The sequence below is a fragment of the Pelophylax lessonae genome (genome assembly GCF_965119305.1).
Source record: "Pelophylax lessonae genome assembly, chromosome: 2".
Classification (NCBI taxonomy): Eukaryota; Metazoa; Chordata; class Amphibia; order Anura; family Ranidae; genus Pelophylax; species Pelophylax lessonae.
Window position 1 is genome coordinate 465720051 of NC_138769.1, and position 27411 is coordinate 465747461.

Below are 27411 nucleotides of genomic sequence, written 5' to 3' on the forward strand. Positions count from 1 at the left end.
TGCGATCCGATTCTGTGAGAACTTTCAGATCACACTGCAATATGCAATCGCAACTGGGGGTGTCGTTAACTTGTAATTGACACCCCCTGCGTATCGCATATGGCAGTGTGAACTGCCAGGGGTACGGATGCGATGCGGGAACACGCTGTATATTTGCAGCATTCCCGCATCGCACAAATGTGAGCCGGGACTTACTGTTACTCAGACACAGCCGCCATACATGGCCCCGTGCATACCACCATTTACAGTTTACACAGGATCTTGCTGGCAGATAGATCCTGCGTAAAAGGGGGTCTGTATTGCATTTCAACTCGAGCGCTTTTATCCTTATTCAAAAAGACTAAAACCAAGTTCATTTTCCCAATTAAAACTGATTACACACTATTGATGTTTACAGGTCAGTCTAGAAGCTGGCCATGGACAGATCTAAATGATTCAGCCGGCAGCACAGGCGTTCCATACAGTGACAGGCTGACAGACACAGTGGACTGAGTCAAGGGGTGTGCTTCTGTCCCTGAACAGATGTAAATGATTGGCTGTTTGGGAGGATCTGTACAGTGCTGCGTCTGTCAGCCTGTCATTTATTTTTAATAGGCTGCTGGCCAATGCTGTACCAAATACCTGTGTCTCCCAGGGGCATAAACACCACCCTTCTGCAAGCTGTACAGCCCCGGCACCCCAGTGAATGAGCCCTAAATATGTTTTAACCACTAGCCCACCAGCCGCCGTAGTTCTACAGCGGCAGGTCGGCCCTGTTACGTGAAACGACGTACCTGGACGTCGCTTTGTGTAACAGATAGTGGGGGGCGCGCACACGTGCCAATTGGCCAGAGGGGGAGCCAATCTGCGGGTCCGGCGGAGTCGATGTCCGGCGGGCACCCACGATCGCTCCCCGTGGAGATGTAAACAAGGCAGACTGCTGTTCTGTCGGTGATGAACACAGGGATCCTGTGTTCCTCCTATTTAGGATGTGTTCATCCAGTAAGTAGAACCCCACACAGTTAGAAAGCACTCCCTAGGGGCACACTTAACCCTTTGATCGCCCCTGATGTTAACCCCTTCCCTGTCAGTACAGTAACAGTGCATATTTTTAGCACTGATTACTGTATTACGGTCACTGCTCCCCTCAAGTGTCAGAAATGTCAGTTAGGTGTCCGATCTGTCCGCTGCAATATCCCAGTCCTGCTTAGAATCGCTGCTCGCCACCATTATTAGTAAGAAAAAAATAAAAAAAAATAAAAACGACATAAATCTATCCCATAGTTTGTGGACACGATAACTTTTGCACCTATTGGGATTTTTTTTTTTTTTTACCAAAAATATGTGGCAGACTATGTGATAAATTAAGTGTCAGCGCTGCTCAATAAATATTTGTGTTCCCATATAAATAAATACATAAATTAAACCATTAGTGCAAGAATATACAGTACTAAAGTGCAAAAAATCCAATATCATGTGCAAATAATGCAAAAATATTAAAGTGCAATCTGAAAACCAATATTCAATTAATTTAATAAACCGTCTCTCAATACAATAAAAAGTGCTCAGTGTTTCTTTCTCCTTTTCACACAAAGTGCTCCGTGCTCGAATTCCTCGAATAAGGTGCTTGCACTCCGTGCTCCCTTCTCAGTACCCCACTCACCAGATATTAAGATCAAAAAACGCCTATCACAGCTCATGAGTGGTTAATGGAGACTGCAGTGGCTCTGGAATCCTTGGGTAACCTTAATAGTTCTCCCCATGGGTGTAAAGAAGAGAGATCTCCATAGTAAAGTACCGTCAAACTTCTTTATTTTTAAAAACAAAAATACACTACCAAAAAAGCTGAAATAATGAACGCCTTATCGGTTTCCTGGAGGTGGACGCCGCTTCCGTGTTCTGCCCTCCAACCACCGGAGCAATGTTGCCCGCATGTACGACGTCAGATCCGGTGGTTGGAGCGCAGAACACGGAAGCGGCGTCCACCTCCAGGAAACCGATAAGGCGTTCATTATTTCAGCTTTTTTGGTAGTGTATTTTTGTTTTTAAAAATAAAGAAGTTTGACGGTACTTTACTATGGAGATCTCTCTTCTTTACACCCATGGGGAGAACTATTAAGGTTACCCAAGGATTCCAGAGCCACTTTCTTTTCATACTGGTGTTGCAGCAGGAGGAATTGCAGTCTCCATTAACCACTCATGAGCTGTGATAGGCGTTTTTGATCTTAATATCTGGTGAGTGGGGTACTGAGAAGGGAGCACGGAGTGCAAGCACCTTATTCGAGGAATTCGAGCACGGAGCACTTTGTGTGAAAAGGAGAAAGAAACACTGAGCACTTTTTATTGTATTGAGAGATGGTTTATTAAATTAATTGAATATTGGTTTTCAGATTGCACTTTAATATTTTTGCATTATTTGCACATGATATTGGATTTTTTGCACTTTAGTATATTCTTGCACTAATGGTTTAATTTATGTATTTATTTATATGGGAACACAAATATTTATTGAGCAGCGCTGACACTTAATTTATCACTTATTTAAAGGGACACTTCCTTTTTTGCCTAGCTGCAGTTCATAATTAGTTAGTTAATTTATTATATTATTTATTATCACCATAAGCGCAGGTACCCACACCTTATACTTATAATGTGGCAGACTATATATTGGCCTGAATTGATGAAAAAAAAAAATTTTTAAATTGTTTTTATTGTGAATGTTTTAGCAGAAGGTAAAAATATTGTTTGTTTGGTTTTTTTTCTCAGAATTGTCGCTCTTTTTTTGTTTATAGTGCAAAAAATAAAAACTGCAGAGGCGATCAAATACCACCAAAAGAAAACTATTTGTGAGGGGAAAAAAGGACATCAGTTTTGTTTGGGTACAGTGTCGCACGACCGCACAAATGTCAGTTAAAGTAGCGCAGTGCCGTATCGCAAACGAAATGGCCTGGTTATTAAGGGGGTAAAACCTTATGGTCCTTAAGTGGTTAATTAACTTCACTGGGAAATAAATTGGGATGTATGTTTCTGGAACAGTTCTGTGCAGTTTCTCTGTGTATACCTCCTATTTTCAGGCTGGTGTTTTCTTGTTGGGCTTTATGCTGATGAAAATGCTAAGTTCATACAGCAGGAACCTTGGTATCCCCCTCTTTTGCTTTGGAAAACAAAACTCCAGTCTGTAGCAGAGAGGGCATTCTGAAATCGGCCTTTTCTTTGAGGAAGCTTCAAATTTTGGGTACTTTTCTAACTGAGCTTTAGGCCTCATGCACATGGGCATATAAAAAAAAAAACAAAAAAACAAAAAAAAAAACACTGTTTTTACAGGTGTCCAATATATATCTATATAGATATATACAGTATATACAGTTGTGCTCAAAAGTTTGCATACCCTGGCAGAAATCGTGAGATTTTGGCATTGATATTGAAAATGTGACTGATCATGACGAAAAAATTGTCTTTTAAATAAAGGGAATGTAAAGGCAGAAGGTTTTTTTTTTATCTTAATGCATTCTATGCATTAAGATAAAAAAGCCTTCTGTGTGCACCAGCCCCCGTAATACTTACCTGAGTCCATTTTTATCCAGCAATGGTGGAGGAGTTTTTCAGCTGCCTAGGACTCCCCTCCTCATTGGCTGAGACAGCAGCGCGTTTGGCTCCCGCTGCTGTCAATCAAAGTCAGTCAGCCAATCAGGAGAGAGGGGGGGCAATGTTTGGTCTTGGTACAGACGCACAAGGTGACACACGGTTAAACTGGCAATTAAAGGTTAATTTCCCACATCTGTGGCTTTTTAAATTGCAATTAGTGTCTGTGTATAAATTGTTAATGGGTTTGTTAGCTCCCACGTGGATGCACTGAGCAGGCTAGATACTAAACCACGGGGAGCAGAAAAAAAACTGTTAAAATACCTGCGTAACAAGGTAATGGAAAAGGATATAGAAAGATATCTAAAGCCTTAAAAATGCCAGTCAGTACTTTTCAATCACTTATTAAGAAGGGGAAAATTCAGGGATTTCTTAAATCCAAGCCAAGGTCAGGTAGACCAAGAAAGTGTACAGCCACAACTGCCAGAAGAATTGTTCAGGATACAAAGAAAAACACGCATATAACCACAGGGGAAACACAGGCCGCTCTGGAAAAAAGATAGTGTGGTTGTTTTTAAGGCACACAATATAACAATACTTGAACAAAAATCAGCAGCATGGCTGAGTTACCAGAAAGATGCCTCTACTGCTCCAATGCCACAAAAAAGCCCTGTTACAATATACCCAGCAACACTTTGACACGCCTCACGTTGCTTTTTTGTGACATCCGCGCACTAAAGGCTTCCTTCTGGCAACTTGACCATGCAGCTCATTTTTGTTCAAGTATCATCGACTGACATTTTCATGGCTTTGGATACCTTTTTATATCCTTTTCCATCTTTATAAAGTTCCATTACCTTGTTACGCAGGTCTTTTGACAGTTTGTTCTGCACCCTATGGCTCAGTATCTAGCCTGCTCAGTGCATCCATGTGAGAGCTAACAAACACATTGATTATTTATACACAGACACTAATTGCAAATGAAAAAGCCTCAAATGTGGGAAATTAACATTTAATGCCATTTTAACCTGTGTGTGTCACCTTGTGTGTCCAAGGCCAAACATTCCAGGGTATGTAAACTTTTGAACAGGGCCATTTGGGTGATTTCTGTTATTATGATTTAAATAGGAGCCAACCAACTATGTGATAATAAATGGCTTCATATGACCACTATCCTTAAATAAATGACAGTTTTTTGGGCATATGTTCAATATCAATGCCAAAATTTCAAGATTTCTGCCAGGGTATGCAAATTCTAGAGCAAAACTGCGTGTTCTATACACGCTATGTTACCAAAAGTATTGGGACGCCTGCCTTTACACGCACATGAACTTTGATGGCATCCAAGTCCTAGTTTGTAGGGTTCAAAATTGAGTTGGTCCACCTTTTGCAGATATAACAGCTTCAACTCTTCTTGGAAGGCTGTCCACAAGGTTTAGGAGTGTGTCTATGGGAATGTTTGACCATTCTTCCAGAAGTGCATTTGTGAGGCCAGGCACTGACGTTGAACGAGAAGACCTGGCTTGCAGTCTGTGCTCTAATTCATCCCAAAGGTGTTCTGTTGGGTTGAGGTCAGGACTCTGTGCAGGCCAGTCAAGTTCCTTCACCCTAAAATCACTCCTCCATGTTTTTATGGACCTTGCTTTGTGCACATGTGCGCAGTCATGTTGGAACAGAAAGGGGCCATCCCCAAACTGTTCCCACAAAGTTGGGAGCATGAAATTGTCCAAAATGTCTTGGTAAGCTGACGCCTTAAGAGTTCTCATCACAGGAACTAATGGGCCAAGCCCAACCCCTGAAAAACAACCCCACACCATAATCCCCCTCCACCAAATGATTTGGACCAGTGCACAAAGCAAGGTCCATAAAGACATGGATGAGCGAGTTTTGGGTGGAAAAACTTGACTGGCCTGCACCTCAGCCAGACAGAACAGAGTCCTGACCCCCAGCCCGACAGAACAGAGTCCTGACCCCCAGCCCGACAGAACAGAGTCCTGACCCCCAGCCCGACAGAACAGAGTCCTGACCCCCAGCCCGACAGAACCCCTTTGGGATGAATTAGAGCAGAGACTGCGAGTCAAGCCTTCTCCTCCACATCAGTGCCTGACCTCACAAATGCGCTTTTGGAAGAATGGTCAAACATTCCCATAGACACACTCCTAAACCTTGTGGACAACATTCCCAGAAGAGTTGAAGCTGTTATAGCTGCAAAGGGTGGGCCAACTCAATTTTGAACCCTACAAACTAGGAATGGGATGCCAGTAAAGTTCACATGCGTGTAAAGGCAGGCATCCCAATACTTTTGGTAATATAGTGTATATCTTCTAAACTCCGTTCATTGTTAGCCCATGTTCCCATGCACATCAGGGGGTCAGTAGAGTGAGTTTGCGCGCATACGCTTCTAAATGCAATATACCTGCAAATGCGCAGAATTGCATGCCAAAACAAGCTTTCTTTTCTTTTTACACTTGATTTCTCTGGCATCATAAAGAAAGATTCAGCATAGATAGGAGTTGATGTTTTTTTAATAAGCTCATGTGCATGAGACGGAACATACCATACAATACCAATGAGGTTTCATGATGCATCATTTCTCTCCTGCACAGGATAGCGGTAGCGAGTGTTGTACTTTGCTGTGTAACCATGTAGTAGAACGCTTTACCAAACTATGGTTTGTTTTTGATAGACGTATATAGATGCTGTCCTTTTGAGTTTGCAGATAAAGCATTTTAAGCTCAGAAGAACAAAACTTTGTCACCTTATGCTGATATGACGCATATTACTGAAATGAAGCATGTGCACAGCAAGAGACCTAAATCTTTGTAATGAATAAAATAAACCTAAAGTACAATGCTCAAACAACTTCTGCTGCTTCTTTTGCATCCCAAAGCATAAACTTAAATCGTCTCAGAAGGACAAGGTGCGCCAGTTTATGGCATTTACCCAAGCTGGGGAAAGGACTGCAATATACTGTTTAACACAGAATGACTGGAAACTAGAACTGGCAACAGACAACTACTTCCAGAACACAGCCTTGTACAGCAAAGAGTCAATGAAAAGTACAGTAGACAAAAAGAAACTAGAACAATTGTATAACCGATACAAAGGTAAGGAACTCCATTGAACTGTATCAGCTGCACCCGGGGCTTTGTGCTCCAGTATGTATTCATGTGCCTGCATTGGATGTAACATAGAAAGACGTCATTTATTTTCATCATCTGATTCTTCAAATGTCTTTTTATGTTAGCTGTATGATGTTTGTTTAATAAGGATTGTGCAGTTCTGTATGTTTGCCTGTTATAGCAATAAATGCCAAAGCAGAAAGCTATATTTACACTATGGGGTGTACTGATAAAAAAAATTCACAAAACTGAGAGCCTGGGTTCACACTGGTGCGATGTTAGGCATCGCATGTAATTCGCACCGCACTGCTGTGCAGATCACATGCGATGTCTGTGCGATGCAAATTCAGCCATACAGATTGGCTGAATTTGCATCGCATTCGCACCAAAATGGTGCAGGGCTCTTTTCTTTTTTCATCCACACTGGAATCAGATCGCATGGGTGTTCACACTGATGGTATCCGCTTCCTGCATTATTTGGCAGTTCGCACTGCAATCTGCGAACCAATCTGGGGGTGTCATTAACTTTTCATTGACACCCTCAGCGGTTCGTAGTTGTCAGTGTGAACCGCCGGCAGGTGACATGCGATGAGCACTGGAGTCACACTGGTTCCTACATCGCATATATGTGAACCAGGACTCAATCCTGCGAAACTACATGCATTCGTTCTGTGCAAATGTCAGCAAAAATCAGTTTTTAGTGCTATTTTTAAGCTAGATGTTCTTCACTCAGGAAAATGCTGCATTAATTATAGCCATTAGATGGAGCTGATGATCATAAGATAAAAAACTCTTCTTTACTGTGGTCACCTGCTCCATCTAGTGGCCATAATGTGGTATTTTCCTGATTCACGAAGAACATCTGGCCTGCAGAGAAAATGGCCATGCAAGTACAGTACATGCAGTTTTTTTTAATTACAACCCTATCTTTGTTACCCTGTCTTAGAGGGTTCTCGTTTATCCAGCTCATGGTATACCTAGTAGTCTGTCACATTCAACTGCACTTGTTCGTTAAAGTTAAAGATATTTTTTAGCTTCTCCCAGCCACTTTTTCAGTTCCAATGGGTGTCCGGAAGATACCCCAGCATTTTATATTCACTACAGGAAACCTTAAAGGGTAACTCCACCTTCATGGGGAAAAAAATGGCAAATAAAAAAAAAATAAATATAGCCTATACAATTGTCATATTGTAATGGAATGTTTATTAAAAATTACATTTCCTTTTCCATCTGCAGTTCTGTCATTTTCTATAAAATGCATAATGGCTACCTGGGATGTTCTGTACACAGAATATGTACAAAACACCCCCCAGAAACATAATTTCCTGCTTGTGTGATTGGCGCACTGATTTTCCCAGAAGTCTGCCTAAGACACAAGTCAGATTTTTGGCATCTCCTGCAACAAAAGTGTCATTTTTGGTAAAATACTCCCAATAGGAAATAAAGTCTAAAAGGATACAGACTCTGCAACTTTTTTCATTAAAACCCTGATTCTGCAACAAAGTTTGTTATAATCCTTGCAATGTACATAGATCATCCAGAGGGGAATGCTTTTTTCTCTATAAAAGTGGAGTTTCGGTTTAATAGATGGATCGAATCTTGACCAATTCAGCAGTGTTCTGCTGGTCAGGAAGGCTTCCGATGCTCCCCACTGGCAGAACGCAATAGCGCTGTGGGAGCAGTTCTTCCATAAACACTGACTGTGTTGGTGGGGGAATTGAGTGATTTTTAAAGCTGCATAATCTATGGGCTGCTTAAATCCAACCACCATGGAATGTGTAGATGTTGATTGAGAAGAGGACATGTTTAAAGCGGTGCTCCACCCAAAAGCGGAAATTACACTTCTAGCCCTCTGTCCCCCTCCTCCTCCCCAAATGGCACTTTTTTTTTTGGGGGGGGGGGGGGGGGTACCTGGTTTTGACAAATACCCGCACCCACTTCTGCTCAAATCACCTAGAAGTTCTCCTCTGGCCATCCCTCCCCGTAGTCATCTGTGACACGTCACAGGTCCCAGAAGGTGGCGGGGCCATTCACAATGCCCAACGATGCCGGCACCCGGTTGCAAAGTAGCAAGCTGTCACAGCTGGGTGCCACCAGTTGAGATGCCATCACTGGGGACAGGTGAGTGTCTTTTTTTTCTTTTCTTTTTTTTTTTTTTTCTTTTTTTTAAAGTCAGCAGCTACAGTTTTTGTAGCTGCTGACTTTTATTAAACACAGAACTAACTGGAGCTCCTCTTTAGGTTGTCCAGGCCAGGTGTCTTAAGGTGGAATAAAATGCTGGGGAGTCTTCTGACACCCTGGGAACTGAGGAAATGGCTTGAATAGGCTAAAAAACATCTTTAGCATTACAGAACACGTCTAGTTGAATGTGACTAACTACATTTACACCTCTTCTTCTTCTTTTTTTTTTTTTTTTTAAATACAGGGTACTAACCTAAAACAAATGGGTGTAAATGTAGCTTTACTGAGAATGGTTATAAGATACCTTGACGTTTCACTACATCTATCCATTTGTCATGGGTCACTGACCATATTTTCTCTTTGCATTTTGTGATTAAATTAGGCCTTTCGTTACTAAATCAAATGTATGTGTTAATGTTCGCTTGTACATTAAGAAAGATATATATATATATATATATATATATATATATACACACACACCTAAAATCTAGACTTCATGTTGTGAAATCTATCCTATTGCTGAAATTTCAGTTTTGGATGGAAACCAGTGGGTTGGATTACCTAAATCTTGTATCAAGACACCTGCCACAACTATTACAATGCCAAGCAAAAATGACAGTTATTGGATGGTAATTTTACCTGCTGCTATTCTCTCCAAACTGAAATACACAAAATCTTTGGCTAACATTAAAGTGGTTATAAACCTCAGACATAAAATATGAACAAAGCATATCCCTCTATAGTGTGTACTTGTCTCAATTAGGAGCACTAAGCGTCATTTCTGACTGCTGCTTTGTTCCTCTGCTATCAGTATGAATCACTTCTGACAAGTTTTTCTGACCCTCAAGAGAAAAATGGTGACAGGGCCACCAGGATCACCAGCAGATTGACAACCTAAGCTCTGTTCCAGTGTACAGTGTGAAGGGGGCTGTCTCCCTTCCCTCCAATCAGCTCTCAGAGCTCTCCTCACTGAGCTCTGCAGAGTGTAACTTCAGCTCTCCACCCCCCTTGTTCTGAACTTTCAGACATGCTTTAAAAATTCTGGGCTTTGAAGGGATGTAGAGAAAAGAAGACTACAGATAGACAGATCCATCCTATGTAGGAGGATTTGTTTTATCTCTGTGTATCCCGAGGCCAGTCATGTCACTGGGTATATGAAAAGGTTTACAACCACTTTAAAGTATTGTTCCATAACTCATAAGTATATCAGACATTCCTAAATCCAGTGCTAAGTGCAGACTGATACTGTGATTGGGTCAGGATTTCCTTTGTAATATGTTCAACCATCAGGAGAAATCCAGTTCACTTAGGCCTCTTGCACATGGACACAATAATTTACTGATGTTTATACGCTGGGTCTGGCTGTCAGAACAATCCTGAGTATACGTGCGCATGTGTATATACATGTAAAATTCTTCTTCATCCTCTTTTAGCTGCCAGTATTGCACTTTGCACATGTACTTTATATATACAGGTCCCTCTCAAAAAATTAGCATATTGTGATAAAGTTCATTATTTTCTGTAATGTACTGATAAACATTAGACTTTCATACATTTTAGATTCATTACACACAACTGAAGTAGTGCAAGCCTTTTTTTATGTTTTAATATTGATGATTTTGGCATACAGCTCATGAAAAACCAAAATTCCTATCTAAAAAAATTAGCATATTTCATCCGACCAATAAAAAAAAAAAGTGTTTTTAATCCAAAAAAAGTCAACCTTCAAATAGTTATGTTCAGTTATGCACTCAATACTTGATCGGGAATCCTTTTGCAGAAATGACTGCTTCAATGCGGCGTGGCATGGAGGCAATCAGCCTGTGGCACTGCTGAGGTGTTATGGAGGCCCAGGATGCTTCAATAGCGGCCTTGAGCTCATCCAGAGTGTTGGGTCTTGCGTCTCTCAACTTTCTCTTCACAACATCCCACAGATTCTCTATGGGGTTCAGGTCAGGAGAGTTGGCAGGCCAATTGAGCACAGTAATACCATGGTCAGTAAACCATTTACCAGTGGTTTTGGCACTGTGAGCAGGTGCCAGGTCGTGCTGAAAAATGAAATCTTCATCTCCATAAAGCTTTTCAGCAGATGGAAGCATGAAGTGCTCCAAAATCTCCTGATAGCTAGCTGCATTGACCCTGCCCTTGATAAAACACAGTGGACCAACACCAGCAGCTGACATGGCACCCCAGACCATCACTGACTGTGGGTACTTGACACTGCACTTCAGGCATTTTGGCATTTCCCTCTCCCCAGTCTTCCTCCAGACTCTGGCACCTTGATTTCCGAATGACATGCAAAATTTGCTTTCATCCGAAAAAAGTACTTTGGACCACTGAGCAACAGTCCAGTGCTGCTTCTCTGTAGCCCAGGTCAGGTGCTTCTGCCGCTGTTTCTGGTTCAAAAGTAGCTTGACCTGGGGAATGCGGCACCTGTAGCCCATTTCCTGCACACGCCTGTACACTGTGGCTCTAGATGTTTCTACTCCAGACTCAGTCCACTGCTTCCGCAGGTCCCCCAAGGTCTGGAATCGGTCCTTCTCCACAATCTTCCTCAGGGTCCGGTCACCTCTTCTCGTTGTGCAGCGTTTTCTGCCACACTTTTTCCTTCCCACAGACTTCCCACTGAGGTGCCTTGATACAGCACTCTGGGAACAGCCTATTCGTTCAGAAATTTCTTTCTGTGTCTTACCCTCTTGCTTGAGGGTGTCAATGATGGCCTTCTGCATAGCAGTCAGGTCGGCAGTCTTACCCATGATTGCGGTTTTGAGTAATGAACCAGGCGGGTCGTTTTTAAAAGCCTCAGGAATCTTTTGCAGGTGTTTAGAGTTAATTAGTTGATTCAGATGATTAGGTTAATAGCTCGTTTAGAGAACCTTTTCATGATATGCTAATTTTTTGAGATAGGAATTTTGGTTTTTCATGAGCTGTATGCCAAAATCATCAATATTAAAACAATAAAAGGCTTGCACTACTTCAGTTGTGTGTAATGAATCTAAAATATATGAAAGTCTAATGTTTATCAGTACATTACAGAAAATAATGAACTTTATCACAATATGCTAATTTTTTGAGAGGGACCTGTATATAATATAATATTTGCGTATGCATGCAAATTACTGCACTCAAATGGAAAATTTTCTATTTTGCGGCTTCACAGCCGGTTCCCTACTGCATATGAGCAAAGCTTGGGATGTGTCCCAGAAGGCTGCAGGGGAAGGAGGGGAGCCAAACCTCTGGCTCAGATTGCCACGGCGAAAACCAAAAGTCCAAGCCAGGTACCCCCTTCACCCCAAAAGGTGCCAAATGGGGCAGTGGAGGGGGGGATGGGTGGAAAAAGAGGAACTTCCTTTTTTGGGTGAAGTTCCGCTTTAAGGATACTGCCATTGACTTTTCTTTTTAGCCCACATTTTTAAGTTCTCAAGACTCATAGAGTGGGAAAGACTTAAAATAAATCACCTTCTTATTACTGGCTCTTACCTTGTTTCTGTGATTCAAGAAGTGAGGGGAAATCTCTCCAACAAAGGTACAGGCGGTCCCCGGGTTACAAACGCCCGACTTAAAACGACTCCAACTTCCAAACGGAAGGAGACAACAGGAAGTGAGGAGAAATCTACCCCTAGGAAGGGAAATTCACTCCTGTAAGAGTTATCCTGGGAAAAAGGTGTCTTCACTGAAGCTTTATTACCAATCCATGGTTCCACAACAACCCAAAATTTTCAAAATCCAGTTGTCATAGGGACAGAAAGTGAGGTGACATCTTCTGAACAGGGGCACAGACAGCAAAACAAATGGTACAGGGGTGTTAACCCTTCCCTATGCTATCAATAAAACTTAAAAATTATTATTTTGGCTGGGGCTACACTTAAAAAATTTACCTGTTCCAACTTACAAACAAATTTGACTTAAGAACAAACCTACAGTCCCTATCTTGTTTGTAACCCGGGGACCGCCTGTAATAAAAACCTGATGGAGGATCCAACACTGCTGTGTCCAGAACAAAGAGAATTTTTGCTAGTGTTGGACTTTAATCACCAAGTGCATATTAGTGGAGGCTGAACAGGTTAAAATGCTTTTATACGAGATTCTGGTGTTCCGCTTCAAAAACCATAAATGTACAGGTTTACCTGTTATGATTCTGTTAAGACAATCTTGTGATTTACACATTGCATGCCCAGCAAGTTTGAGTTTCTTGTTACAGTGCATTGCACAGTATTTCCACAGTGTTCTCTGCTTTAGGCCCCCCATTCAAACTTTAGTATTTTTTTTAGTCCAATTAAATGAATTCAACATTGCACATAACATGCATGAACGCAAAATAGTGAAAATACATGTGTTTTTACATGCATTTTATTACAGTAGGTGCCCTCTTTCCTCTGAAATCAAACACAATACTGCGTGACAAATGCACCTGAAATAAACTTAAAAATAAATGCATTTTGTGATGCACAATCGTGGCGTAATGTGGTAGCAATATACAGATTCGGAGCAAAGTGCCTAACATTTTCTTTACTATTCATGCGTATTACAAAGGAAATCCCAGGATAACCCATGGTTAGGAAAGGGTTACGCAGGTTTACATAACCCAAGTATTATATAATCTGGGGATTGGCTGTGTTGATTGTCAGAAAATACAAAGTGTGTTCTGCAAAATAATATGCTTTGTTTGTTTGTTTTTCTTTCAAAATTTCAGATCCACAAGATGAAAATAAAATAGGAATAGATGGAATCCAGTTGTTCTGTGATGATTTACATTTGGATCCAGCCAGTACCAGTGTATTAGTCATCGCATGGAAATTCCGAGCAGCTACACAATGTGAATTTAGTAAAAAGGAGTTTGTTGATGGCATGACAGAGCTTGGGTACGTATGCCCATAGTCCACCTAACCACAACCATAGTTTGAGATTGCCTTTTATTGCAACATTTACAGTGTCAGCAAAAATAAGCATTTCTCTTTCGTTCATTAAAGGACACAGCTCCTGATCTTCTTAACCATTGGGTTATACTGAACCCTACAGGAGAAGGACACTAGGCAGAAAAAAAGTCTGACTACGTCTGTGGGCAGTTCCAGGGGGTAAACTCCCTCTCTCTGCTATAGGTACTCAGTTTTTTTCTTGCCTAGTCAGGAGTAAGGACTTCCTTGCTGGGATTCCTGGCATTTTTTTCTTTTTAGATAGAAATTGTAGATCTCACAGGAAAAAAACAATCAACTGCCGGACTGGGCGACAGGCTGGATACTCTAGATCCAGTGGTCACCCCAGTCTGGCCAGCGATCATGCGCAGACCACAGCTCCGCGCTAGGTCGGCCGCAACATAGCTCCAACAGATGGGGCTGGCCTGCAAATTAAACGCCTCGCGAGGTGGCCTATGACCAGGTCTCAGCCCGAGTCGCAGTGTTCCTCCTGACTGACAGCCCCTTTATTTAGATGGCGAGGGTTTCTGTCTGGAGAGGTGCCCGCCTGGTTCCTGGTATGGTGAGTAGCTGTCCCCCCTCTCCCCCCACGTTCCCTTCCTTCCCGTCAGGCACCCCCCTTCATCTGTCCCCCCATCCAGTTATGCTCGGGCTGTGTGGGTGGTCTGGTCCACCTCCTGGGGTGGGGGCAGGGTGCTATGATGGCAATGGTGGCACGGGACTGGCTACTTGGATGACCTCCTTCTGCGAGCAGAGTCTCCTACTGCTGTGGTGGAATGGAAAAACTGGCAATCACCATATAATCTCTGAGGGAGTTTGGCTGGATTCAAAATTTTCAGGAGTCTGCTCTGGTTCTGTCCACAAAGCTGGACTGTCTGGGTCTGACTCTGGACTCGGCCTTAGCAATTGTGCTCCTTCCATTGGACATACTCCAGAAATTGCAGGCTGCAATTCGTCTCCTGCTGTCCAGCAGATGGTCATCCCTCCGGACTTGCATGCGGGTGCTGGGCCTGATGGTGTCTACCTTCGATGTGGTTCTCTTTGCACAGTTCCATACGAGGTCCCTGCAAAGGGAGATTCTTGCCAAATGGGACAAGACTCCGCAGTCCCTGGACAATCCGATCCGGCCGAGCCGGGGATTGAAGGAGTCACTGATATGGTGGCTTCGTGCTTCGGCTGGGAAAATCCTTCCTCCACTTGTATTGGACAGTGGTCACCACGGATGCCAGCCTGTCCAGCTGGGGAGGCCTCCTTGGCAAAAATTCTGCTGAGGGGCTCTGGACACTGGAAGAGTCCAGACTACCGAGCAATCTGACTGTGCCTGGACCATTGGACGGCTCGTCTTCAGGGATGTCCAGTGCGCAGTCAAGTCACGGCTGTGGTTTATGTCAATCACTAGAGGGGCACAAGAAGTGTCCTAGCGGCTCTAGAGGGTAGCCGGCATTCTAAGATGGGCAGGGCGGTTCGTTCCAGCCCTCTCCGCCGTTCACATTCCTGGGGAGGAAAACTGGCAGGCGGATTACATCAGTTGGCAGGCGTTGGACCAAGGGGAGTGTTCCCTTCTTCCAGGGATGTTTCATCAATTGTGTCTCCGGTGGGGCATCCCCGAGGTGGATCTGTTTGCATCTCGGCTCAACAGAAAGGTGCAGAATTTTGTGGCTCTGTAACGGGATCCTCTGGCGGACGCCACAGCTGCGCTGTTGGCCCCACAGGGTCATTGTCGTCCGATTTACGTCTTCCCTCCCCTCAAGCTTCTTCCAAGACTTATCCGCAGAATCGAGGCAGAAGGGATTCCGGTGATCTTAGTGGCTCTGGACTGGCCTCACCAGGCTTGGTACGCCGATCTGGTCCGGCTGGTCACCAACATTCCTTAGAAGCTTCCTCTCAGGGAAGATCTGCTGTCCCAAGGACCAATCTTCCATCATCCTGCTTTACAGTCGCTGGTTTTGATGGCTTGGCTGTTGAACGCCAGGTGCTGATGGATAGAGGTTTCTCTGCGTCTGTGATTCCTACACTGTTAAAAGCTAGGAAATCTACTTCTAGGAAGATCTACCATCGTATGTGGAAGTCGTACGTTGAGTGGTGTGAGTCTCTTGGGGTTCAACCTCGCTCTTTCTCGGTGGCTCGGATCTTGACCTTCCTTCAACGGGGGTTTGAGCAGAAACTGGCCTTGAGTACTATCAAGGGTCAGGTGTCGGCCCTAGCAGTTTTCTTTCAACAGCCCTTGGCCACATACTCCCTGGTGGGTACTTTTCTTCAGGGAGTTAGGCACTTGGTCCCTCCAGTGCGTTCTCTATTGCCGCCTTGGGACCTCAATTTGGTGCTCTCAGTCCTCCAGAAGCCTTCTTTTGAGAATCTTTGGGAGATTCCCTGCTTAAGCTGTCCCAGAAGGTGGCCTTTTTGGTGGCTATCACCTCTGCGCGCAGTGTCGGAATTATCAGCGTTATCCTGTCGTTCACCTTTCTTGGTGATTCACGGAGATAAGGTGATTCTTCTTCCCTGTCCGTCGTTCCTTCCAAAGGTTGTCTCATTTGAATGAAGACATTGTGTTGCCTTCCACTGTGTCCCAGGCCAAAACATCCAATGGAAATTGCCTTGCATAGCTAGGATGTGGTCCAGGCAATTAGGGTGTACCTGGAAGCTACGGAGTCTTTTAGAAAGTCAGACTCACTATGTGTGCTCACTGATGGGCCTCGGAAAGGGTTGTCTGTTTCCTCTGCGACCATTTCCAGGTGGATCAGACAGGCGGTGATTCAGCCCTGCTCCATCTAAGGTCAGGTTCCTCCTTCCCCTGTCAAGGTGCACTCTACTCGGGCGCTCAGTGCCTTCTGAGCCTTCCGTCATGAGTCGTCAGTGACGCAGGTTTGCAAGGCGGCCATCTGGTCATCGGTGCACACTTTCACAAAGTTCTTTAAGGTGGATCTGTTGGCAACTACGGATGCTTTCTTTGGCCGCAAGGTTTTGCAGGCTGCTGTTTAGAAGACCTGTTCCTTATGAGGGTGTATTGTTTTTAAGGTGAGCTCCAGTTGTTTAGGTTGAGCTCCTGTTTACCTCCTTGGCTAGAGTTAGCCTTAGGAGTTTCTTTTCACTGTTGCCACCCCTCATGTTTAACACTGCTTTGGGACGTCCCAATGGTTAAGAAGATCGGGAGCTGTGTCCGTCAATGAACAAAAGAGAAAATGGGGTTTTTGCCTGACCATAAAATCAATTTCTCTGATGTTCATTGACAGACACATAACCCACCCCTCTGTGGAGTTGTAATTCTTCTGATACTGCTTGTAACGAAACTGAGTCCCTATAGCAGAGCAAGAGAGTATACCACCTGGGACTGCCCATAGGCGTAGCCACACTTTTTTTTGCCTAGTGTCCTACTCCTGTAGGAGGCAGTATAACCCAGTGGTTGAGAAGATCAGGATCTGTGTCCGTCAGTGAACATCAGAGAAATGGATTTTACAGTAAGACAAAAATCCCATTTTTGTATATTTTGTCTTTATAATAGGTAAAGTGGTATTAAAGTCTTGTTATTTTTTGCTTAAAAATAACAAAGATGTTATACTCAGTTCTGCGTGTAATGGTTTTGCTCAGAGAAGCCCAGATCCTCCTCTTCTGCAGTCTCTCGCCGGTGCTCCTGGCTCCTGCCGAGTGCCCCCACAGCAAGCAGCTTGCTATGGGGGTGCATGAGCCGCTGTTCTGTGTGTCAGCTCAGACAGGGAGCCGCAGCTCAGCCCTGCCCCCTCTCTCTCCTCTTTGGCTCACTGACTTTGACAGCAGCAGGAGCCAATGGTGCCTGCTGCTGTCTGAGCCAATGAGGAGAGAGAGTCCCGGACAACCAAGGCTCTCGTGCAATATCGCTGACTCGGGTAAATATTAGGGGGGCTGCTGCACACAGAAGGTTTTTCATCTTAATGCATAGAATGCATTAACATAAACCTTCTGCCTTTACAACCACTTTAAGAATACTGCAATAACATTTTCACTATATATTATTGCAAAAATGGTTAAAGGGATTGTAAAAGCCTAAGGTTTTTTACATTAATGCATTCTATGTATGAAGTTAAAAAAGCTTGGTGCAGCAGCCTCCCAAACCCCCCCCCCTCCCCCCCAATACTTAACTGAGCCCCATCCCGATCCAGTGATGTGCACGAGAGCCTCACACTCCCTCATTTGCTGAGACAGCAGTGAAGGCCATTGGCTCCCGTTGCTGTCAATCGCAGCCAGTGAGCCAATGTGGAGGGAGAGTTTGCTGCACTGAAAGTAAAGGGGCTGAATAATTTTGCACGCCCAATTTTTCAGTTTTTTATTTATTAACAAAGCTTGAAATGTCCAATAAATTTCGTTCCACTTCATGATTGTGTCCCACTTGTTGTTGATTCTTCACAAAAAATTACAGTTTTATATCTTTATGTTTGAAGCCTGAAATGTGGCAAAAGGTCCAAAAGTTCAAGGGGGCTGAATACTTTCGCAATCCACTGTATAATTCTGTCCAGCAAAGTGTGTGGTTACCTGACTTAACAGTCGAGAGTGACACCACTATCTCTGTTGAGGCCTAAGTTTAGATTGGATTAAAAACCTAAAAATCAACACAAGGGACATAATTTACACTTCGCATGATGTGTCCATGTGTTGATTTTCCTCTGATGAGAAATCTTCTTCCATCCTACCCTCGCCATTGTAACCTTCTAGTGTGACGGGGGTTAATAAGGATAAAGGGCTGTCAGGGGCTCTCATCAAGAACCTGCCTATGTCTGCCATTCATCGAAGCTGTATTACAGAGCCGATGAATGACACATCTGTTAATGGAGGGGGGCGAAGCTACCAATCGCCCATCTGTCCCCATTCACAGATCCTATTTTGATCATAGGAGCTGTAATACAGCTTCTATGAATGGCGGATCCGGCAGGAAAGGTGGGCTCTCTTGATGAGACCTCCTGGCAGCCCTTTAGTTGTAATAATGCCTGCTTCTGCACCAGACGTTTACGGGGGGGGGGTTCTGGTAGGATAAATACATTTCTTTATGAATATCACATAACAGCATTAAATATTGCTTATGTATGCTTGGAGTTCAGCTTTATCTTTCACCTAGCAGTGTTCAAATAATTATTTTCCTGAATTGAAAAATGATTTTAACACTGTTGAAGAATTATATATATTTAACTTAAAGAATCTTCCAGTTATGGATATATTTAAATAGTTGCATTGGTCCAGCTTGAACCAATGTAACTATTAACATACCATAACTGTGGGATCCCTCCAGAAGCTGGAGACCATTATAGTAGAGCCCACTACTCCAGTGATCTCCACTTGTGTTCAGGTTCTGTGCTGATCGGCTGCCCTGCTACATTGTGAACACAGGAGGTCGCTACTTAACACAGGTGTCATTCAGAGAAGGCTATGCATTTTCTCAATGAATGCAAAGCATTCTCTAATTGGGCAAGGTGGGCAGGCAGGGCAGTGACATCACTTTCCACCTCATCCAAACAGAGAATGCTTTGCATTAGGCATGCACCGATACTTTTTTGTTTTTAGTACTCTTCCATACCAATTACTGATAGCACCTGCAACAGTTTTGTATACACTTTAGCTGTCAATAATGGTACAAAGCATTGAATTTTTTTTTTTTTTAATTTTGCGCTTTTTTTTTCAATGTAAAGTGAGCAAATATATGTTAAAAGTGTAAAAATATATTACCGATCAAAGCAAAAAAAAAAAAGTTTTATTTATTAATAGTTTATAAAATAGAAATGAACAAAAAAAATATCAGCAGGAAAATAAGAATGAAATGGAGGAGAATAAGGAGTTATTAAGGTTGATTAGAGTAAATTAAGCGCTATTAAGGGGTTAAACAGAGGAACATTGAATAGTTAATCGCTTTGATTTGTAGATGAATAAACAGAACAACCGTGTTTCTTTTTATCTTTCTGTTTCAGCCGCTGATCAATGTTGTTGCTAAACATTGCCTGCTGCTTTATTTTTGACAGCTTCAAAACCGAGACTTCGTTTGCACTTCAGCTGTCAACAGGGAAGCCCTACAGCTGAATAAGTCATCAGTTGTTAAGGACGCGTCGGCCCCGCTCCTATACAACTGTAAATTGCCTTCTTTTTTTTCTTTTTTTTTACTATCCTGCTGTCAGTGGGAGAATCCCACTGACAGCTGAAAGAACCAAGCCTGAAGTATCGGTTTTAGGTATCGGAGCATTTGCATGAGTACCGATGGTCGTGTAAATGCTTAGCATCGATACCGGTATCAGTGCAACCCTACTTTGCATTTATTGAGAAAATGCAAAGCATTCTCTGAATGGAGCCTATGTTGAGTGTCACCTCTTATGTAGAGGGGCAGCCTCTCAGCACAGGACTCAGACATTAGCGGAGATCACTGCAATAAAAGTGTCTACTACAGTGATTTTTACCTTTCTAGGGAGATCCTACAGGTATGGTTTCTATATGGGCCCATAGGTGCATGCACCATCCATATACTGGATCAATGTAACTGTAAAAATATCCATACCTTGAATTATTTTATAACTAAGGAATGCTTTTGTTTGCTTGCTGTTTGTTTTTTTAGAGAATAAATGCATTTTTAGAACACCTTCGCTCCATTTAAGGTCAGTTGAATGATCAGGGAGCTTGCATATTGTAGCTATAGAAATACTAGAAATACATTTATTGACTGTACCCTCCTGCCCACTGCACATTTACTTTGTACCACTTGCATTTCATTAATGGCATGTACTGTTATTTAATCTGTCGCTTATTACTTTTTATATCCAATATTTATTTTTAAATGTATACTTTTAGGTGTGACAGCACAGAAAAACTGAGGGCTCAGTTACCCCGGCTTGAACAAGAGCTGAAAGATGCGCTTAAATTTAAAGACTTTTATCAGTTTACATTTAATTTTGCAAAAAATCCTGGACAAAAAGGGTTAGGTAAGTATGCGTTTATTTAATGACTGATTGCTCCCTCCCCCATGTGCGCTGTGATGGTCATGCTGTTATACGGTGCCCTAGAAACACAAGGCAGATGCTGAGATGTGCATTGCAGGGGGCCTTGACTATTTCCCACTCTATCCAAAACCCTTTTCATTTTAATGACGCCAGTGCAAAAGTTATAACCGAATGATTCCTTTCCTATTGTTCCTATTTCATGAATCAAGTGATAGTCTGACACACAGCAGGTAACAGTAGCCTCTGGTTTCATAACAAGCTTTGCATTTCTATATTCCAATGGACAAAGACAATAAATGGCGATATGGGATAGATGCCCTCCTGGTATATTATTAATATATTTTAATATATATTATTTTATTTGTTACTTTTTAGATTTGGATATGGCAATTGCATACTGGAATTTAGTATTATCTGGAAGATTCAAATTTTTAGATCTGTGGAATAAGTTTTTGTTGGTAAGTAATTTATGTGCATATACCTCAGAATATAGATTCTTTTTTTATTTTTCATTCATTTTACAACAGTACTGCTATATACAGCATGGCATGCATTCATGTAAATTATTTTGCTTAGTGGTTTTAGCTGCTGCCTAATATTTGTTAATCAAATGAGATGAAATCTGCTTGTAGACTGGTATCATTATGAAACCTCAGAGCAAAGACAGTCTTCAACATTGGCTTCCTTAACCACTTGACCTCTTGGAGCATTTTACCCCCTTCATGACCAGGGCATTTTTTGCTATTCAGCACTACGCTTCTTTAACTGGCAATTGCAACACTGCACCCAAAAGACATTTTTCTAAATTTTTCACACAAATATACATTTCGTAATTAATCACCACTGGGGTTTTTTTATTTTTTGCTATTAAAACGAAAAAAAAAGACTGAACATTTTGAAAATAAATAGTTTTTTTTGTTGTTGTTTCTGTTATAAAAGTTTGCAAATAAACAATGGTTCTTTGTAAATTTAGGCCAAAATGTAGTCTGCTACATTTCTTTGGTAAGCCCCCGTTCACACTGGGGCGACCTGTGAGGCGACCTGGTCGCCTCACAGGTCGCCGCAGGTCGCCTCCCATAGGGAAGCTGCGGACCCGTTCTGATAGGAGCGACACAAGTCGCTCCGACTCAGAAAAAGGGTCCGGAGCTTCTTTGGGGCGACCAGGAGGCGACCGCCATAGACTTCAATGTTACGAAGTCCGTGGCGGCCGCTCCTAGGTCGCGGCGCGCTGCTCGCACCGCGACCTCGGAGGTCGCGGTGCGAAGTATCGTCGCCCCAGTGTGAATGGGGGCTAAAAGTAACCCAAATCAGTGTATATTATTTTGCCTGTACAAAAGTTTTATAGAGTCTACAAACTATGGTATATTTTTTTGAAAATGTATCAATCCTGGTGTACTGATGAACTATCTCATTTTTTGATGCCTTAAAACGCCAGGAGAGTTCAAATACCCCAAGATTACCTCTTTTTGGAAAGTAGAAAGTCCAAGCTATTGTACATACTGTCACCAGTGCAGTACAGCGTCATCAATCATGTAACTGGTGTGGCGTTGATCAGAGAAACGTACTAGTGACAATATGTAAAAAATTAAAACATTTAAAACTTTTTTTACTCCATTTTTATTTAAACTTTTTTTAAGATTTTTTTTTTTTTTTACATACTCTCATCTGATTAGGTCAGTGTCACCATAGGGGGGGGGTGATCAGTTTGTTTGTTTTTGTACACTATTATTGCTTATAACCGTGATGATTACTGGTATAAGCAATAGTTTTAGCTGTCAGGATTGGCTTTTATTCATGACAGCTTGCTTACTATTGTGATCTGTGATTGGCTATAGCCAAATACATGTTACTTGGGGTTGTGATTGGCCCAGGTATCATGTGATAGCTGTGGGCCAATCACAGTATTACAATAGTAGGCAATTCATGACTGTTTTGCTTATCATGTGATCGCTATAACCAATCATACCAAGCACCGTGATCCACCATGTCCACCGGAAACAGCGGTCAAGGGATCACGCTCAGTGACGTACTTATACATCGCTGAGCCTGTAACTGCTGCCCACTTGCAGAAAAAATACTGTGGACTTGGAGGCAAGTGGTTAAAATTGAATAACCTGGGGAGAAAAAAATGCCACTACATTGTTGTCGATGACACATTCTGTATTTATTATTACAGTAATTAACAAATGCCTCTTTAGGCTAGTTACTACAAACAGGAGATTTACCACACTTTTTCTTAATGGAAGGAGCTTTTCGTAACCATAAACTTACAGGGAGAAAGTAGCGGGGCACTGCAGGCTGTGAGTTTGCCAAATGTGTGAAATCTGAAGTGTTCTGCAGAGAACACTGACATGCATGGGGATCCATACAACATGTTAAAGCAACTGTTTAAAATAAGATTTTAGGTTGCAAAATTTGATGCTTCTAGTCATCCTTTTTTTACCACATGGGTTTAGAAATTATAAAAAAAAAGTTCTAGTTCAGTTTCCTGTTCTATTTAGTGTGTTTTTTGTATGGGAGATTGAACACGTGTTGATACTTTCTAAAGCGGAGGGCTTTTTGGAATGCATTCATGTGTATTGGCCTTTTGATTTAAATGTGTGCATAAGTCCTAAAGCAGATCTTCGCCTAAACATGAGTTACCTTTTGTTATTTCCCCTCCCCCAGCCTGTAAAGAAAAAAACACGACTGGTATTGAGTTTTTGGTAGTACCCGCTCACACTCCCTTGTTCCTCAGTGAGCATAAGGTCTCCTCAGTACACCACCCCAACTTCCCATTTTGCTCATATTCACACGATTTTGCGTTCTTCTTTCTTGATCACTATGAGCTAGGGCTCTTGGGAGACCAGCACACCAACAAGAATAAGCAGAAAAGAGGCTTAGACAAAAAACCTTGGTTAATCCCTTTAAGAAGCTCTGACTCCCTGTAAAACTCGTCTTCTTTTTAGTCCTGCTATCAAGAAATAGTATGTATACCATTGGGTGCTATATCTACATTATGCCATGTTTAGTGCCATGTGATCTGATTCTTGTGACCGCTATTCCAACAAGAGTTCCTGCTGTATGTCACTAAATTATCTTGTGCGTTTACTGACATTAAATGTAGGCTTCACATACCAGCATATTTATGGTGTAAATTTTTGTCATACTAAGTATATCTTTCAGTTGCTCTCACTTGCGGACAATTGGAAGAAATACAATTTTGGTTCAGTTTCTGGTTTTCTACTCTGTGAATAGTTGCAGGTATGATAAGGTTTCCTGTTATAGAGTTACTGAGTGAATTTACAGCTGGTTGGCTTCTCTTTCGTGATGAAATGTATGGTAGAGTGAACATTTATTTTGTTTTATTTATTTGTTTCAGGAACATCATAAAAGATCCATCCCAAAGGATACCTGGAACCTCCTGTTGGATTTTGGAAATATGATTGCAGATGACATGTCCAACTATGATGAAGAAGGTATAGCCTTTGTAACAGTGTTGTAATGACATATATTCCCATCCAGTTGAATTGATGCTTATAGATGCTTCTAAACTGGCTCCTATAATTTTGATCCTGTGGCTTTAATTGTTTTACTTACGAGCCCATTATAACTATGCAGTTCAAGAGGTCTGAATTCACTTGCTGCATATTTGTTCTGACTCCCTAATAAAATACTGGAATCAGCGAGGCGCCATGACTGCCAGACAACCAGTACGTTGAGAAGAAGGTCAACCGCACCATATTTTGCAATTTCTCAGCACAGGTTACCTTTAGGGCCCATTCACACTAGGTACTACATGTGAGTCACACAGGATTGCACTGCGTGTTCCTGTGCGATTCACATGCAGTTATGTGCAGTGCAATTTCTGTCAATTAATTTTAAATGGGCTGAAATTGCACCTTACTGCATGCACTACTTTTAAAAAGCCACAGCAACCTGATTGTATGGTACGCTTGTACTATGCGATCCGGTGCGGGCAAATGCACTATTTCCTACCTGTTTTTTTTTTTATAGTCTTTGCACTGACCCCCCTTAGGGCCCGGCCCGTTCACACTAGAATGCTGTGCAGGAAACCCGCTTTACATGCTGGTTTCCCTCACCACACTCAAATTGCACTGCGCTTGCAATCTACAGGGGGTGTCGGTGCAAAGTTAAAGTGGTTGTTAACCTACTTATACAACTCTATGTAATCCTCTGTGTAGCCTGATTATTAATGATCCTGTCTCTGTGTTTTATTAAAAAAAATGCAGCCTTTATCGTATTTCAGAGCAGCTCCCGGTGATCACGTGACCAGCCGGCTCTCTCCTCTCCCCTCTCCGCCTCTGACAGATGCAGGGGGCCGGGCCGAGATTCCCTTGCTGACGTCAGGCTGGGCGAGAGGAGGAGAGAGAGAGCGAGTCGGACGGTCACGTGATCGCTGGAAAGCCGCTCTGAAATACGGTAAAGCTGGCATTTTTTTTTTTTTTTTAATCACAGCGACAGGAGCATTTGTAATCAGGCTACACAGAGGATTAGGACAAGAAAAGTTTTAAATGCAGTAGGAGGTGAGGGGGCAGGCTCTGACACAGGAGCAGACAGGCAAGGAGGGGAGAGGGAGAGGAGGACAGAGAGCTGCAGGTGACAGATGCATGTACACTGACCATGGTGTCAGGGCTCAGCAGCCATGATACACTGTGGTCAGTGTACATAGGGGAGGGTAGAAACTGGCAAGTTCAGCCAGGTTTTTCAGGTTATACGTGGTGCCAAATTGCACAAGCTCTGTGCTGTATAACATGCTTTAAAGGAACGGGATCTTTATTTTTTTTGGGGGGGGGGGTGTAACAAACGCTCTACTGACATCCCAAATACAAGTAGCAAACACAGTGCATTTGTCCGCACTGGATCACATGATACAAATGTACCATGTAACCCGGTTGCAGTGTGCTTTCAAAAGTAGTGAATATACTACTTTTGGTGTGGTGCAGTGTAATTTTAGCCCATTAAAAATGAATAGGCTGAAATCACACTGCACGGAACTGCATGTGAATCGCACAGGTGCATGCAGCGCAATCCTGTGTGATTCACATCAGTGTTAATTTTGGCAGCAAATTTCAATTTAGTTTTAGTCTTAGTCTTAGGACTAAAATGGCATTTTAGTTTTAGTCCCATTTTAGTCTTCTGCAAGTGTTTTAGTTTTAGTCGTATTTAGTCGACTAAAACTCCAGTACATTTTAGTCGACTAAAACTAATTTTCGTCATCTATAATCTACTGGGTGTAGTTCAATTGTAATTTGTAATGCATTATTTAAGCATTTCTCTACAATTTCCAATTTCATTATACACTACTGCTGGTCCTGGAGTGAAAAATCTAATATGTTATTATTTATGGTATTAAGCTTTGAGCATGCACCAGTGTTAATTTTGGCAGCAAATTTCGATTTAGTTTTAGTTATAGTCTTTTGACTAAAATGCCGTTTTAGTTTTAGTCTTATTTTAGTCATCTGAATTGTTTTTGTTTTAGTCGTATTTTAGTCGACTAAAATTGTGTTAATTTAGTCGACAAAAACGTTTTAGTCGACAAAATTAACACTGATTCACATGCAGTTCTTAGTGTGAATGGGCCCTAAAGTGGAACTGAGGTTGTAGACATGTGGGCTTCCATTGCTGAATGGTCTTTGAAAATTATTTGCATTTAAATGGTTTCAGGACCATTATCTTAACCCTGGGTTCGCTACTTATTGTGTCACAGCATGCAGCCTTGTTTCAGGTCAATGACCCCCTAAATTCTGTAGCCAGGATTAAGATGACAGCCCTGAAGCCTTCACGTTTTTAAAAGCAATCTTTGTTGGAATATTTAACAGTATTTTGTGCTGTGAATAATTTGGTTATGTCTATTTGTATTCTAGGGGCATGGCCTGTTCTAATAGATGATTTTGTGGAGTATGCAAGACCATTAGTGACGAGCGAGAAACGCAAAGCTCTTTAACTATAAACTTTTGCAAAGGACTAGTGAAGCTTTTGCCATTTCATTTAGATAATGAAGACTGTTTTTCGCCAACAACTGAGAGTGTGCGTGCAGCAGTCACCTGGACATAAGGACATGGAAAATGCCACTGTCTGATTTCTGCCTTAGAACATTATGGTGGACGGCTTTTGGCAAGATGAGAAGATCCCACAGTGGGAGTACGGGCTGTTTGTAGGATGCTGGCTTCATATCTTATATTGGTTGTATCCTATAGGATGTAGAGATTGCATGATTTTATACTTTGGAGCCGTTTCAATAGAGGCCATTTTATTAAAACAAATTCTAAGAAAAAAAAACGAAAGAGCATGCCATTCAGTTTACAAGCCAGAATAAACACCAGCAGTTACTGAACAGCTGTATTATATTGTATCTATATAAAAAGCAGTATTTGTGTTGTAAATTAAATCTCTAATGGAATCTTACATGCCATGTTGCATTTTTTATTGCTGTATCTTTATTATAATACGAATTTTTAGCTTTAAGGCCCCTTTTACACTTGTGTGACCTAAAAGTCACGCAATTTTTTGGCCATGATTTTGACTGGACTGGCAATGCCTGTGTAATGGACCTCAAAACGCATCAAAGTCAGACCAAAGTAGTGCAGGGACTACTTTGAAGTCGTCGTGACTTCACACAAATATGAACGGTACTCATTGGAAATCATGGAGTACGACTTGTCATGTGACTTTGCAGTCCCACGTCAC

The 27411-nt window shown here is 42.2% G+C and overlaps 1 protein-coding gene across 2 annotated transcripts in view; it reads left to right on the plus strand.

The window, feature by feature from the left end:
* The window catches only part of DCUN1D2 (defective in cullin neddylation 1 domain containing 2), a 51183-nt gene extending 24054 nt beyond the window's left edge, over window positions 1-27129 (plus strand). For both annotated transcript variants that reach the window (XM_082245283.1, XM_082245282.1), the window contains exons 2-7: window positions 6452-6668; window positions 13558-13726; window positions 20573-20703; window positions 21097-21179; window positions 24083-24179; window positions 26589-27129. In XM_082245283.1, the coding sequence (XP_082101409.1) occupies window positions 6452-6668; window positions 13558-13726; window positions 20573-20703; window positions 21097-21179; window positions 24083-24179; window positions 26589-26668 (777 nt within the window). In that variant the 3' untranslated portion in view covers window positions 26669-27129. The remainder of the gene's footprint in view (window positions 1-6451; window positions 6669-13557; window positions 13727-20572; window positions 20704-21096; window positions 21180-24082; window positions 24180-26588) is intronic.
* The last annotated feature ends 282 nt before the right edge of the window (window positions 27130-27411 follow it).